Source organism: Cynoglossus semilaevis, chromosome 9 (genome assembly GCF_000523025.1).
Source record: "Cynoglossus semilaevis isolate Cse_v1.0 chromosome 9, Cse_v1.0, whole genome shotgun sequence".
Classification (NCBI taxonomy): Eukaryota; Metazoa; Chordata; class Actinopteri; order Pleuronectiformes; family Cynoglossidae; genus Cynoglossus; species Cynoglossus semilaevis.
In genome coordinates, this window is record NC_024315.1 from 5261067 (window position 1) to 5275657 (window position 14591).

Genomic DNA, 14591 nt, shown 5'->3' on the forward strand with positions numbered 1-14591 from the left:
TGTGGATCTGATACAGGACGACCGCAAACGAAGGCCGAGTTACGAACGAAAGGACACAAAAAAACAACAACAACAAAAACAACACTTTTCTTGAACTACACAATCTCACATCAGCCTGTTATGGCAACATGCTAATGTTTTTTTTCTAGCTTTTTTTCCTACAGATGACAACTGTTAATATCTGAAAAGAGACTGTTTTTGTTGAATTGTTTTTGATAAATATGTTTTATGATTATTTCTAGGAAAATAGATGATATAATTTGGCAGTAAATTTAGCAGAATTAACAATGGAATTGAACAAAAAAATAATATTGAAAATAATGATGGTGACCACAAACTCTGACGTCACAAATCAAATAGTAGGAGGACATTTTTCTCCATACCCTCTGATACAGAGGTTGTGTTAAGTTTCAAACCAGGGACCCTTCTGCCATAGAGCACCACTGTTGACCACTGCTCCACCATGTCGTCCCAGCTGGCAGAGTCATCAGCAGAACAGCACTACTCAGAAAGAGAACTGCAGAAACCTCGTCCTTGGTGCTCGCCTTTTAGTCCGTCCAGATTCACTTAACATGCGAAGATTATTCATCTCATGTTGAGAGACGTGCTGACGGCAGGAGGACTTTCATTTCTACATTCTCATCCACAGCTTATCGTTTCAACCAGAGGGTTGGGGTACCGCGGTGGGGGTCGTAAAATCTACGATACGTTGTTGTAAGAATCTGTGCAAAATAACAAGGAGGTTGTATACAGAAGGCTAGGCCTAACATTAAAGACTTTTATTTTTGACATTGTTGGGAGTTCCCTCTCAGTCTGGGCCTAAGAAAGAGCTGCGGGCCTCAGCTTTAAACAACAGGTAGACACAAAGGAGTTGACGTAACATGGAGACATAGACCAACAGTATAAGCCACTAAAAAACTATTTTATAAAAAAAATTTAAAAAAACATTTGTTTAATGAACAGTGTTAAATCAGACATTGGTAAACTCATGCCGATGTTTGTCAGTTTTTAAAGAAAGAAGAGACGTCTCCTCCAAACACACAGACTGGTCCAGTCGGGATCATTTCAGGCTGTCATACACAGACTGCCTGCCAAGTCTGTCCGTCTGTCTGCCTGTCATCTCACATGCAACTGGGTCAGACGAAAACAGCCACCTCTTGAGACATTGTGTATATTAACTTTCACAGGGGGGACAACATACTCCCATTCCTTATGTGGACATGGAGCAGTGTGAAAAGAATCTGCAAAAATCACCACAGAAGAACCAAATCGCGCTGCAGCTCTGTGCTGATAATGATAAGGTTAGCTCACGGCCGGGAATTCTGCGCAAATGATTGACACTTGGAGCCGAGATAGAACTGAGGAGAGCAGGCTGTCACTCACGTGGACAGGCGGCCTACAGCGGTAGGAGACCACTGTGTAACAGACTAACTTTGATGTGCAGGAGTTGTGCTCCGACCACCTCTGATTGACTTTCAGAACCCTTGAGGGAATTTACTTTAGGCCCAATGTAAGAGAGAGAGAGAGAGAGAGACCCTTCCTTGAACCTTTCAAAAAAAGTATTGCATTTTACAGCAAAACGGGGGGAGAAAGGTTGGGCTCGGCGGGTTTACAGACAGACCACTCTTCAGAGCAGCACCTCTCAGGTCTGTCTGCAGCTTTAAGTACTGGCAGGTTCCTGAGAAATGAGGGAGGGAAGTCCATAGGAGAGGGGAGGATGCCATATTCCTGTCACTGGCAAAATACACCCCCCCTGGGAGTGTAACAGACGGGATCTCGGTGGGACAGGAAATGATTTCGGAGAAATCTAGAAAGCAGAAGGGAGACTCTAACAGATTTGGACCTGGGAAAGCGGGCAGCGAGGGGATGCCCACGGGTCAGGACGGAGCTCGCCCAGCAGCTCGCCGTGAATAGCAACTTTTGTGCTGAGCGTCGTTAGGAGAAGGAGGGTCAGACGTTACGTTTCAGGGGAGCAGTTCAAGAGTGAGAGGGAGGGGCGGGCGGGGGGGGGCAGAGGAATAAATTAACGCTACACAATGTTTGTTGAGTGATGCGTGTGCCAAGTCCGATCTGCGGCCTGAGATTTTTCCAGTGTGAGTGTGAGCACGGTCGTGATTAGCAAAGGGTTACGTTTAAAAAGTAAACACTTCTCCTTCAGGGTTTCTTTTGACATCGGCTGAAATTTGACAGATTTTGAAAGTAGTCGCTGGAAGTAATCTTTCATCCCCTCACTCTCCAACGCTCTTTACTTCCTTCATCAAGTGTGTTCACTAAAATGACCATCAATTAAAACTTCTTGATTTAGAAAGTGTACCCTACAAATGAAAAAATATATCAAACTAAAGCCCTTTGACTCCTTGACTTGAGAATTTAGTGAAAATTTAGTGAAAAAAAAAAAGAAGAAAAGATTTAACAGGTTTCTCCTCCAACACCATATATCACCTTCCTGTACCCACGGTGCAGCTGCTTGCAGTTAAACTGAATAATATCCATGTTGTGCTCTCTGAGACAGGACGTCTTAAATAAGCTACGATGCCTTCAATATCCTAGAAATAAGTCAGGTTGCATCAAGCTGACGACAGATTAAGCCAGTGCTTCCCAGTTTTTGTTTTTTTTTTTTGGCTGGAGGCCCCATTTGGACATCACAAATTTCTGGCGACGGCTGAGACATTTCTTTTTGTTGAATTAGTTTTTGTATATAATCATAATTTTAGAAGAATAAAAAAAACATTTCACTATGTTAGAGGCCAGGTAACAAGTTTCCCACGTCTTACCTCAAACTCTGCGTGTTTGTGGATGTCTTCAGCTCTCTGTCGGCTGAGGATAAACTCTGCTTCGTTGGCCACACGGACCAGGTGGTCCTTCATGGTGTGACTCAGCAATCTGTCAAAAAGGAGAGAGAGTGAACGTCACGACCACTTGGACACTTTTAATATCCATCAACAATCAACGTTTAAACTTGTCCTTGTAGACAGTTGTAATGAATGCATTTCTTGTTTTTCCAAGTCCAAAATATTTGTTTCAACATTGGTAGAAAACTGTGATGACCAGCAGAGGAACAACCATGAAATAGCTGTAAAATGTCGAAAAAGAACCGTGAAAAATGGGCAGAAAATCTAATTGTGAAGCAAAAACAAACCAGATATATTCCTTCACAGGGGGACAGGTGCTAATAGATTGTTGACCGTTTGAATCTGACCACAGGGACGATATCTTCCTCAACCTAACTCACTCTAACTACTTTCAACAGTGTTGATTAAACATGTATGCACAGTGTGTGTGTGTCTGTGTGTGTCTGTGTGTGTCTGTGTGTGTCTGTGTGTGTCTGTGTGTGTCTGTGTGTGTCTGTGTGTGTCTGTGTGTGTCTGTGTGTGTCTGTGTGTGTCTGTGTGTGTCTGTGTGTGTCTGTGGGTGTGTGTGTGTGTGTGCGCGCAAGTCGAATAAACCTCTCTAAAGCCCCGAAGGTCAGAAGTGTGCAAAGTGGAACAATAACAGAACAGGGACCAGAGCGAGGGCTTGGAGAGGCCCAGTGCTGGGGCTGATGGGGGGGGTGGGGGTTTAAGGGTCAGAGGTAGATGTAACCTAAGCCTGCTGTTTCAGCACAGGGTAGCAGGGGAGCGGAGGTGCCGGGGCCTCTGCTGCTTCTATGGCCTTCACTACAGGCCAGGCTATCAATAACTGCGCCACTGCCCGTCTTCATGCTGCTGTGAACTCTGACTGTACGAGGATCAGTAAAACACAGCTTTATAGGTCTTCACAGGTACGGACTCTATACTGTCTGACACTCTATGTTATAGACTGTGGAGTGTCACACTGTCTCCTCTCAGAATGGGAGAAAGGTAACTACACATATGAACTCAAATCAATCAATCTTTGGATTATTTGATATCATATATTGGTGATTAATCATTTAGGAATTAGCATAAATATGTTGACAATATAGCTACACACAGTCATAATTTTCCCTCCCACTTCATTTAAAACGAATTGTAATTTAAATGCATTATGGGTAGAAAAAAACCTAACTTCATAGCTTAACTTTATTTACAGTACAGTTATCCCTACAAACTGCTGTTCTCATAGAAAAATTACAATTAAGTTGTTACTGTGGCAACAATAAGGAACAATTTCTTTAAATTAAAATTCATTTGCCAACTGTAGGTAATATGATTTGAAATTACCCATGAAGAATAAATATAAAAACTGCTGCATGCCGCCTGCAGTAGGCCCCCTTGGAGGGCTTGCCCCTCACTTTGGAAAGGCCCCCTTAGAGGGCTTGCCCCTCACGAAACCACTGGTGCAGACTACATGAGATGCAGTGAAAATAGTGCAGGGACATCACAGCAATAATAATAATGTAATTGTCAATATAGTATATATAATATAATCAAACAGTAAAACACAGCAGATACGCAGTACTTTAACATAGTGTATGTGTATTACTGCATCATGTTTGATAAAACAGGACATTTGGAGACATCTGTGACTGAGGACAAACTGAGGTTCAGCCTTTTGTTTATACTGAGGGAGAAGTAATTGGGAAATCAAGAGCCATTTCCCAGGTGTGGCAGCAAACCCAGAGATCAGAGCCTGTGTCACATTCTAACTCACCACTCTCCCACTCCCTATCCCCTCTGGGAGGAGCAGGTATTGAATGGAGCCTGAACACAAGAGTTCTCAATCAACGCGCTCTCAAACCCTTCTACATCACTAGCCCCTGACGGTGGTTCAGAAACTTGAAAGGACACCCCCTCTCTACAGCCTCAGGGACACTGAAGGCCTCAGGTGTGGAGGAACTAATACGGGGGCTGTGAAATAAAATAAAAAAATGTCCCAGAGGTTTGAAGACTAAACGTATAATTTGAGTGACCTACCTGCCCTCGTTGACCAACTCGATAAAGGCAAGGCCGGCGTTCTTCTGGATAGAGTTCTGCCATTCCTAAAAACAAAAACAAAACAAAAAATCAAAGTTTGTCAATGTCGGTTTTATCATATTTTTTTGACCCTTAAATTTTGATATCAAAGCAAACAAGCTGCATGGAAACCTCTTAAAGGTATTAAAGCTTTAAAATCAATTTTCTTATTTGCAGAAATGTTTGAAAGGAACCAGATTTCAGCCCTTAGATGAGGCAATGAAGCAGGGTGTGACCTGACGTCCCCCGGAATTCTAGAAAAAAGGAATTGTCTGATGGAAACAATGCTAGAATGAGTGTTTGCAGTTATATGGAGTATAAATAGACTTGTTTTTTTATATATAGATATAAATACATCTATATATACAATCATACATGTTTCTACATATATACATATATACATAAATATATACATTCATATATATACATATATAAACATGTTGATTTCACAAAACCATTGACAACAAATACCAACACTGTGCTAACGACATCTACAGGGTTTTCCGTCAGTAAACCCTGTCGCCTCCACAGTTTATGTTCCTCTCTGAGTTTTACTGACGCTGTAAACCACGTACGCTAAATAAAAAAAAATCATCTACAAACATTAATCTACAGCTTCAGGGAGTAAAATGACCCGACAGACTGTCGGAAAAGAGTGAAAGAACCGCGTTGGGCGCGCATTTATCACAAGTAAATACACATATTTCCTCCTCTCTTTGACTCCCGTTATGGTTCAAGGTGTCAGTCTAAACAATCTGACCGCAGCCGTGTCGACCTTAAATCCTCCAGTTTGCGGGGACAACGAGAGAAGGGAAACACAGCGGTCATCATCTCCCATGTTCTGTTTAATATTTCAACACCTTCAACACAACCGTCAAAAGAATAATAAAGCAACAAGGTCATGGGGCCTGTCTGAACCTCACGGCGCTTTTTCCCCTTCTTCCTCTCTGGGGACAGGAAAAAAAATGATGTATGAAAAACTTTGGTTTTGAGCCTTAAACTACCAGACTACACCTTTAAAAGCTATTAATCACAACGCAAAACCTCACCTCAGCTCAAGCATGTACTAATTGTCATGTCAGCAGAATGCTTGACAAAGCAAATTTACTTAAGCATGTAAATGACTCTGGTACAAGCACAAGGCCTGCAGTGTGTACGTGAAGCTGAAGTATAAACTCTTTTGAGCTGTGCTGTCATCATGTCTTGAGCTGATAGAGGAAACTGTGTGTTTATGTAGAGACTGGCCTTTCCCTAAACCTAGAGAGCCCACAGGGACCGGGATATCAGGGCTACGAGACGGAAGGAAAGATCGGTTTACTAAAAAATTTTTCACTGACACAAAAACATTTGTCTGATTGTGATGATTTAAAAACCTCACTTTAACATGAGAGATTTGTACCAGGCCTGCATATATTACACAACTAATGACTGATTAGAAGCCTATTGGATAAGAGTTGAAATGTCTGAAATGAAGATAGTCCAGATTTCAACTTTAGTACGAGGGAGCCTATTGGATAAGAGTTGAAATGTCTTGAAGAAATGAAGATAGTCCAGATTTTAACTTTAGTACGAGGGATCCACTAAACTCTGTACTGATAACTAGTATCGGCACAATACTAGTTAAGGTCTGAAATTTACTTTTTGTTGAGAGTTTTTTAACCATCCACTAAAACTAACCTACCTACAAACGACAGTGTTTTCAAAGACATGCTCCACTAAAACTAACCTACCTACAAACGTGACACTTTGTTTACGTAAAAGAAGAGGACTGTTAGTGTAAGCTCTGCTCACTTTCTGTTCAGTTATGTTAAATATGGAGGGAGTGTAAATTTGTCAAAAATAGATAAATATAAACATTTTCCTGCTTAGTGCAAGTTCATTGAATTTCATTGCAAATTAAATAAATAAAAATACTCCGTGGTGTGTACAGTTCAGGATAAAATGTCCTAATAAGGGCTGTCACAAAAGTAGATTTTAAAAAGGTGTACAGTTCAGGATAAAATGTCCTAAAGGGATAAGGGCCGTCACAAATGTAGATTTTAAAAAATCATGTCAGCAGAATGCTTGACAAAGCAAATTTACTTAAGCATGTAAATGACTCTGGTACAAGCACAAGGCCTGCAGTGTGTACGTGAAGCTGAAGTATAAACTCTTTTGAGCTGTGCTGTCATCATGTCTTGAGCTGATAGAGGAAACTGTGTGTTTATGTAGAGACTGGCCTTTCCCTAAACCTAGAGAGCCCACAGGGACCGGGATATCAGGGCTACGAGACGGAAGGAAAGATCGGTTTACTAAAAAATTTTTCACTGACACAAAAACATTTGTCTGATTGTGATGATTTAAAAACCTCACTTTAACATGAGAGATTTGTACCAGGCCTGCATATATTACACAACTAATGACTGATTAGAAGCCTATTGGATAAGAGTTGAAATGTCTTGAAGAAATGAAGATAGTCCAGATTTTAACTTTAGTACGAGGAATCCACCAAACTCTGTACTGATAACTAGTATCGGTACAATACTAGTTAAGGTCTGAAATTTACTTTTTGTTGAGAGTTTTTTAACCATCCACTAAAACTAACCTACCTACAAACGACAGTGTTTTCAAAGACATGCACTGTTAGTGTAAGCTCTGCTCACTTTCTGTTCAGATATTTTATATATGGAGGGAGTGTAAATTTGTCAAAAATAGATAAATATAAACATTTTCCTGCTTAGTGCAAGTTCATTGAATTTCATTGCAAATTAAATAAATAAAAATACTCCCTGGTGTGTACAGTTCAGGATAAAATGTCCTAATAAGGGCTGTCACAAAAGTAGATTTTAAAAAGTAAGACGTTAATCAACATCTTGATCGATACAGAGTATAATTGTCGGTTACAGCTCTAGTATCTGACACTTAACCTCAATTTACAAGTGCTGTTTTATCCTGCACGACTGTATCGACATTGACCGTGTTTACAATTCCTGCCAAACAAAGAGGGCACAGAGGGAATAAAAGTCTGGGCTCAGAGTGGAAACTGTTTAGGAGTTGAGGACTGGCAGAGATTTCTGTGGCTGCGACTCGCTCTGGAGGAAGTGTAAGAGCAGCCTTGGGACTTTCTAGTTAAAGTACAGACTATAGTTGAAGGACATTAACCATGAGTGTAAGCCCGTGGCGGTGCGGACACCCACGCTGGAATGAACGGAGCTGCCGGGTATCGACAAAGCACCACAGGAAGAGATGCCGTAAATAAAGCCCGACTCGCGCAGATGAACAGAAATGCTGGATTTCTGCTTCTTCAGCAGAAATGAGAGCGACTATCGCTTCCAAAGGCCTGGGCTCTAAATTAGGTTTGACGAACAGCATGTAGGGTATTGGCATTTCGGTGGACACTGACAAAGGTGATAGCAAGACTAATGGTGTCATTACGGGCTAAGAAATGGCTCTTTCTAGTTGAATTAAAAAAGCAATGATCCTGATCTGAGGGACATCTCCTGATGACAAAAAGGAAATAACGGACAGGTCAGTGATAGAATATTGGATTTTGGCCGCCCTGGTCAGCGGTGTCACCGCTTTTATGGCTGTGATAGGGGCCATGACCACAGCAGCCCTGATGAGAGGATACAAGCAGCCATTTGTGACCCCTCACCTTTAACCTGACCTTCTAACAGATGATAGGACCAGAAAGAGGGCTGTTTTTGGTCTTGATGAGAAACTAGACTCAAGAGTTTGTTTGTCACATGATCACTTGTACACGTATGGCTACGTTGAAATGTAATCCTGAGACTGTGCATATTCAGCATTAAAGAATATAAATACACAGTTGCATTAAATGTCAGAAAAAGAAACAAAACCTCGGGCTGTCAAAAATGATTTGTGAAATTATACAGATTTAAACCCATTCACCGCTTGGCCAGAATGGTGCACACTATATATCCAGTAATTCCACCATCCATTCACTTGGTTGTTAGTTGATATAGTTGATGCACATGATGTTATTTGCACATGCTGTGGGGAAAAAAAGTGTTCCTCTGGCACATTGAGCTTAAAATACCACTAAACCCTATATGTTTACGGAGGCTTTGACTTCAGGTCAGACGCCCAGTCAGACCAGATTTAATATTTTGTTTGTTGACGAATCATCAAGTGGTATTGAATGTGCAAATTTAGTTAGTAACAGGTTTAAAGATTATTTTCGAATACTGGTTCCTTTGAAATGTTGACAATAATTAACATTGTCTTTATGTTAGTGCTGGGGAATATTGAGCAAAAAAATGACCACAGTGTATTTGCCGTACATTCTCGATACATGTTTTGAGCATTTATAAAAGATAAAAAACAGAAATATGGAACAAAATGGTGGAGAAGGTTCCAGATAAAACAGGAATTGGGAAGGATGGTTGAGGAGCCTTACACTACGAGTATAAAAATGTATCTCGGTCTCTGTGGTAGAGAAAGTATTATTATTTGGTAATATTTAATGTATTGACTATTAGTAAAAAAAATTAATTTACGTTTCTGTAATTTGTTCATGGAAACCCCCTGTGTCAGTGTGAAGTCCAGACGGGTCTGAACGGCCTGTGTTCCACGATGGTGGCATTGAGTCTAAACACACATGCCACGCACTTCCGTCATTACAGCTGATTATCCATAATCAACATCTAAATACACCACTAGCAGTGGTGAGAAAACACAGACCTCCAGAGCAAAATTGCCTTTCAAACATGGGCCCTGCCACAACACAAGGAAAACATTTTCCAACACCGAAGAAAGGAACGCTTCAGCTCTCTCGAAATAATAAATAAGTCAGTTTTGCTATTCGGTGGCATCACTCCTAATCACAAGTATTTGTTGATTTGACAAGCTGAGGGAATTCAACTTCAAATGAGACAGCGAGAGCATAAATTCAACTGTCAAGTGTGGCAGTGCAGCAATAAGCAATAGAAAAGAGGCTGAGAGCTACTGATTTTTTTTTTATAATAACTCCTTTCACAGTTACATGTGCAGTGTCAGACTGCAATAAGACTACATCAAGCTGAAACAATGCATCTGCTTTTTTTTCTCCTTCTTCTTCTTCCATTTAAATAAATCCACGACTGACTGCCGTAAGAAAATTGATGGGAAAACTTGACTTTTTGGATTAAACTTTTGTGGTCTTATGAGTGCAAGAAGGAAATGAACCGCTAGAGTGGAGTGGGTGAAATGTTTATGATCGGCCGTCTGCTCAGAACAACGATCATGCGTACTTGGCAGTGACTAAGAAAGTGGCGAAACGCAGTGTTCAAATGTGATGGGGTTTTTTTTCCATCATTATTCTGACTGAGTAGCGTCCATATTTGTCCGTTCGTGCTGTGTTTGCGTGTATCAGAGTATAACTTGTCACTGGCGTGTCTACTTCAGCTCACAGTCGTACACGTGTGCGTAGCACATGTGCGTGTCCTGATGGTATCTGCTAAAAGCGAAACAGACAGTCACATTGGTGTTTGCATGATCAAATTCACAGCTGAGAGAATATTTACTTATGTCCAAATATTTACGCAGCAGCAAATATTTACGTTACAGCGTCCACGGGTGCTTTATACATTCACACTTTCTCGACTACACTTACACAAAAACAGGAAGTCAGCCTTCCCCTGCGTAAAACATACAAACCAAAACTATGTTTATGTGTACAGCTTGAGGAACACATAAATAAAGACAAAAAAAGAATACAACCACTGCTCAAAAAGAAAGTTAGAATTTAATTAGAAAAAAAATACTGGAAAACTTGCTCGCTTTTTCCCCCCTGCATGCCTTCAAACTTTTTATTAATTGGTTCAATTTGTTTTGAACAGGAACGGAAAAGTCCCTTACCCTTGATACCTATTGCATTGGCAACATAAAAAGACAGGGGGAGCCATAGAAAGTTAGAGAATTAAATGCATTATGGTAATAGATATTCAAATTTTTCCATCCAAAAGTGCACTCCACAACAAGAGACAACTACGTTTCATTATTACACCCCCCCCCCAAAAAAAAATAAATCGACAAAAAACAACTAAGGGAGGTGTATCTAAAACTGGGTACAAAAACAATAATTCAAGAATTTGACTGCGGCTTCTACTGGCTTCCTGAAGGCAAGTAGTACGACCAGAAATACTGTGTTAAAAACTCCCTGCTCTGTATAAAAGCACTTGAGAAATACTTGATCCAACTCCGAACACTGCCGTTGGCCTCGTAGGTGTGCTGAGGGATGAATAAATCACGCCTAAGACTTTTATATATTTTCTTTTACTACAGTCAAAAATGCAGCTCTTGAGCTGAGATAAGATATGATTTTATCAGTGGGACGGCTGAGGGAGGACAGCGGGGGGGGACCATAAGAACACATTCCACGGTCTTGTAATGGGACCTGTCGAGTAGGAAAACATTACATTACCAGTGCTTGTCAAAAGGAGAGGGCTCTGTCATGAAAATGCATTTATTTGAAACGGGACTAAATGTTGTGTGTAAATTTTTAAAAAAACTTCTTGTCACTTGAGAGCCTGTAGTTCCATGCCACTTGGAGCCAGCTGACTGTAAAATGGCCTAGAAATCATATATAAAAACCCACTTAGTTTTTTTTTTTTTTAGGAGTCTCTCGTCCCACTCTCCCCTCTCAGCTAGACTTCACTTCCTGTCAGGAAAACCCCGTGACCCCGAGGTCCTCCAACACAACAAAACCCCGCCGTCCTTGCTCTTGCTGCATAGTTGGCAGCGATAGGGAGCCAGCAGAATTAAGTGCCAGTTGGTGTTAGTGTGTTTTCTCTACGTCTCACCGGAGAGCAGCTTTTCAAAGAATACACAGCGATATTATCCTCGGAACTGAGGAGTGACGGCAGGGACACTGAGCCGCGTGGCACGGTTGTAAAGAGGCAGTGGAACGGATCACGGGTCGAGGGCAAACAGGGAGGGATTAAGAAAATAACACTCTGATCTGCATTGATCTTGAGCGTTGAGAGTCTCTTACACTGCACAGCGGGACACGGGTCCGACTGTGAGGAGAATGATGGCGAAAGTATTTTCGTCCCTCCGTTTCATCGCATTCCTCGCCACTTCTCTCACCTCCTTCAGCTCCCCATGTGGCTCATACAACATACAACGTCTGCTCTTGATCCATCAAGGCCTCACTTAGCAGTCAGACACAGAAATGTGTCCACTGACAGATATAAATGACTCGTTAGCCATTCAGACGTCAGGCTTGAAATTAAGAACAAAAAAGCAGCAGCATGTGAACAAGTCATAAAACAAACAAAAGTAACTTCACCTACGGGTCAACACGGTGGCTGTGGGTTTTTATATTTTTGGTACAAATAGCTACAAGTCTGGTCTGACTTAATGACACGTTTTTAATGTTGACTGTATTATTCTGTCTCGTCCTGTTCCACGGCAGCAGGAGTTTAAATTTTAATGCCTCTGTAATTCTGTACTATAACGCCGAGGTCAAAAGGTGAAGGGTCAGGAAGAGCCAAGTGTTTTAGGAGGTCAATGTCTCTCTCCCTTGCTGACTGGCAGAGACGTGTCCATCTGTTAAACAGGTTAGTGTTGGTGAGACAAGCTGGGAGAGTAAGATAATGTGTGATCATTGGATTAGCAGGTTAACAAGGACGTTATTGGATTACTTTGAAAAGATTATCCACGTCACCGGACACAAACAAATATCATTAGTCGTGGTGTAGTTAGGACGTGTGGTCGATATATTTAATTAGCTAAAAGAAATAACCTGAAAACAGTCTTTAAATTCTGGACATGTTGTTGTACAACGATAGTAAAAATGTTCTTTTATAGAACCTTAACCAGATTGCATGTCGCTGTGATGTAAGTATTGTAGGTTTTTAAGCATTTGGGAGCACAGAATTGTGCATATAAACACATCTTTATGTAAATCTATTTCCAAAGATTTTATATAGTTTTCACATCTTTATGTAAATCTATTTCCAAATATTTTATATAGTTTTTTTTTTTAGAACCCAATTAATTGTACTGTAATTTGTCGTTCTAAACTTTTCACTGTAAGGATGTCCTGATTGTTGTGGGTTGATTTAAATAAAAATAAATAGTGTAATTAAAGCCAGATTTAAATAATTTTACATTTAATTTCTATTGTTGTGATCGACAATGACAATATAAAGAAATACATTAAAGTATCTCAGAATGGCATTTTCTTTGTATCAGCTTGTACCTTACGATACAATGCCAAAGAACAACATTTTTCTACAGCTTTTGCCAGTCCCAGGACACGGGCACTCTTTAACTAACAATCAATGTCTAACTTGAGCTTGGAGAAATTGTGTTTTTATTGTATCTAACTTGAGCTTGGAGAAATTGTGTTATGTTTTTATTGTGCATTAACCCACAACTAAATGTCAAAAAATGTACTTGGCAAGAGTGTCCCCGGGTAATTTGAGTTTGAGACGCCTGCTTTGCACTGGGAACCAGATGCAAAATTCCATGGTTTTGAAGGAGGACAAACTCCACAACATGAGAATCATGTGCAAACTGGACTTAAAATAAACTTTTCAGAAACCGTGTCTTTGTTACAGTGAGGAATAAAAGTCTGTCCAGCCTCATGTTGACCATCATGAAACCAGCAGCGTCCACTCCACCACTCTCTCTCGCCGCTCCATGTACAGGATGCATCTTTGATAAATGGCAGAAGGATGGATGGGCTGACAGAGGGGCCGGACAATAATGGCTGATCTACAGGACACAAATGCAGCTACTGAGGAGATTTATGGGCCTCTTCTCATCGTAGACTGTCCAGTGTCCGATGAGATGATTTCTCAAAGCTCTGGACTGATGGCAGCGAGCGATAGGAAGAGCCCTTTCCCCTGTGCGGGCCATTATTTATTAATCAGATGTTTTGGGTGGAAGCCGTATCAAGAAGAGCGCCCAGGAAACAACGGGACGGTCGTAAATATGACAAAGACGAGAGAAAACAAGTGTGAGAGGGAAAGTGAAACTGTCGGAGTGAATCAGGGGCATGAGAAGAGTGGCTTTGTACATCCAAGAGCCTCGGCAGACGAGGTTCACTCTCACCTTCATGGACTGTGCATGACATTTACAAAAGCACATCACCTTCAGAAACCAAAAAGGAATACTGTGGCCATGTTCGTAAGGAGAAAACTCCCATTGCTGCTTCATTAGAAAAAAACTAAAGAAAAACTTCCACAATGGTTGAGATTGTGATTTTATGTAATGCTGTTAGAGTAGTTTAGCCTAAAAAACATATACTTATGGAATGGAATCAAACTCCATGAAATTATTAAAAATAAGAGATTAAATTAAATATTGATTATCTTTAGTTTAGGTTAGTAGGAGTTTTAGTCTTCACACACTAAACCTATGGAATGGAATCAAACTCCATGAAATAATTAAAAATAAAGAGATTAAATTAAACTTATTAGTTTATAAAAATTATCTTTAGTTTAGGTTAGTAGGAATTTTAGTCTTCACACACAAAACAAGCTAAAACCTTATAAACCAAAATAATGCAGTCAAATTGGTGGGGAAAAAAGGATAATTTTTCTCTCTTTTCACCACTAGAGTCTATCACACAATAGCTGCCATCGTTTCCGCTCATTAATCTTCACTTTGTGTATTCAGGATCAATAATAAAGCAGACAACACGGCAACATTCCACCCAAACAGTTAATGTCTGATCAAAATGGCCCT

General features: G+C 40.6%; 1 protein-coding gene across 4 annotated transcripts in view; it reads right to left on the minus strand.

Annotated features, from left to right (window-relative positions):
- The window catches only part of lrba (LPS-responsive vesicle trafficking, beach and anchor containing), a 166576-nt gene that overhangs the window by 99500 nt on the left and 52485 nt on the right, over nt 1-14591 (minus strand). For all 4 annotated transcript variants that reach the window (XM_017035168.2, XM_025058739.1, XM_017035167.2 and 1 more), the window contains 2 exons: nt 4875-4939; nt 2775-2883 (listed from right to left, as the gene is read on the minus strand). In XM_017035168.2, the coding sequence (XP_016890657.1) occupies nt 2775-2883; nt 4875-4939 (174 nt within the window). The remainder of the gene's footprint in view (nt 1-2774; nt 2884-4874; nt 4940-14591) is intronic.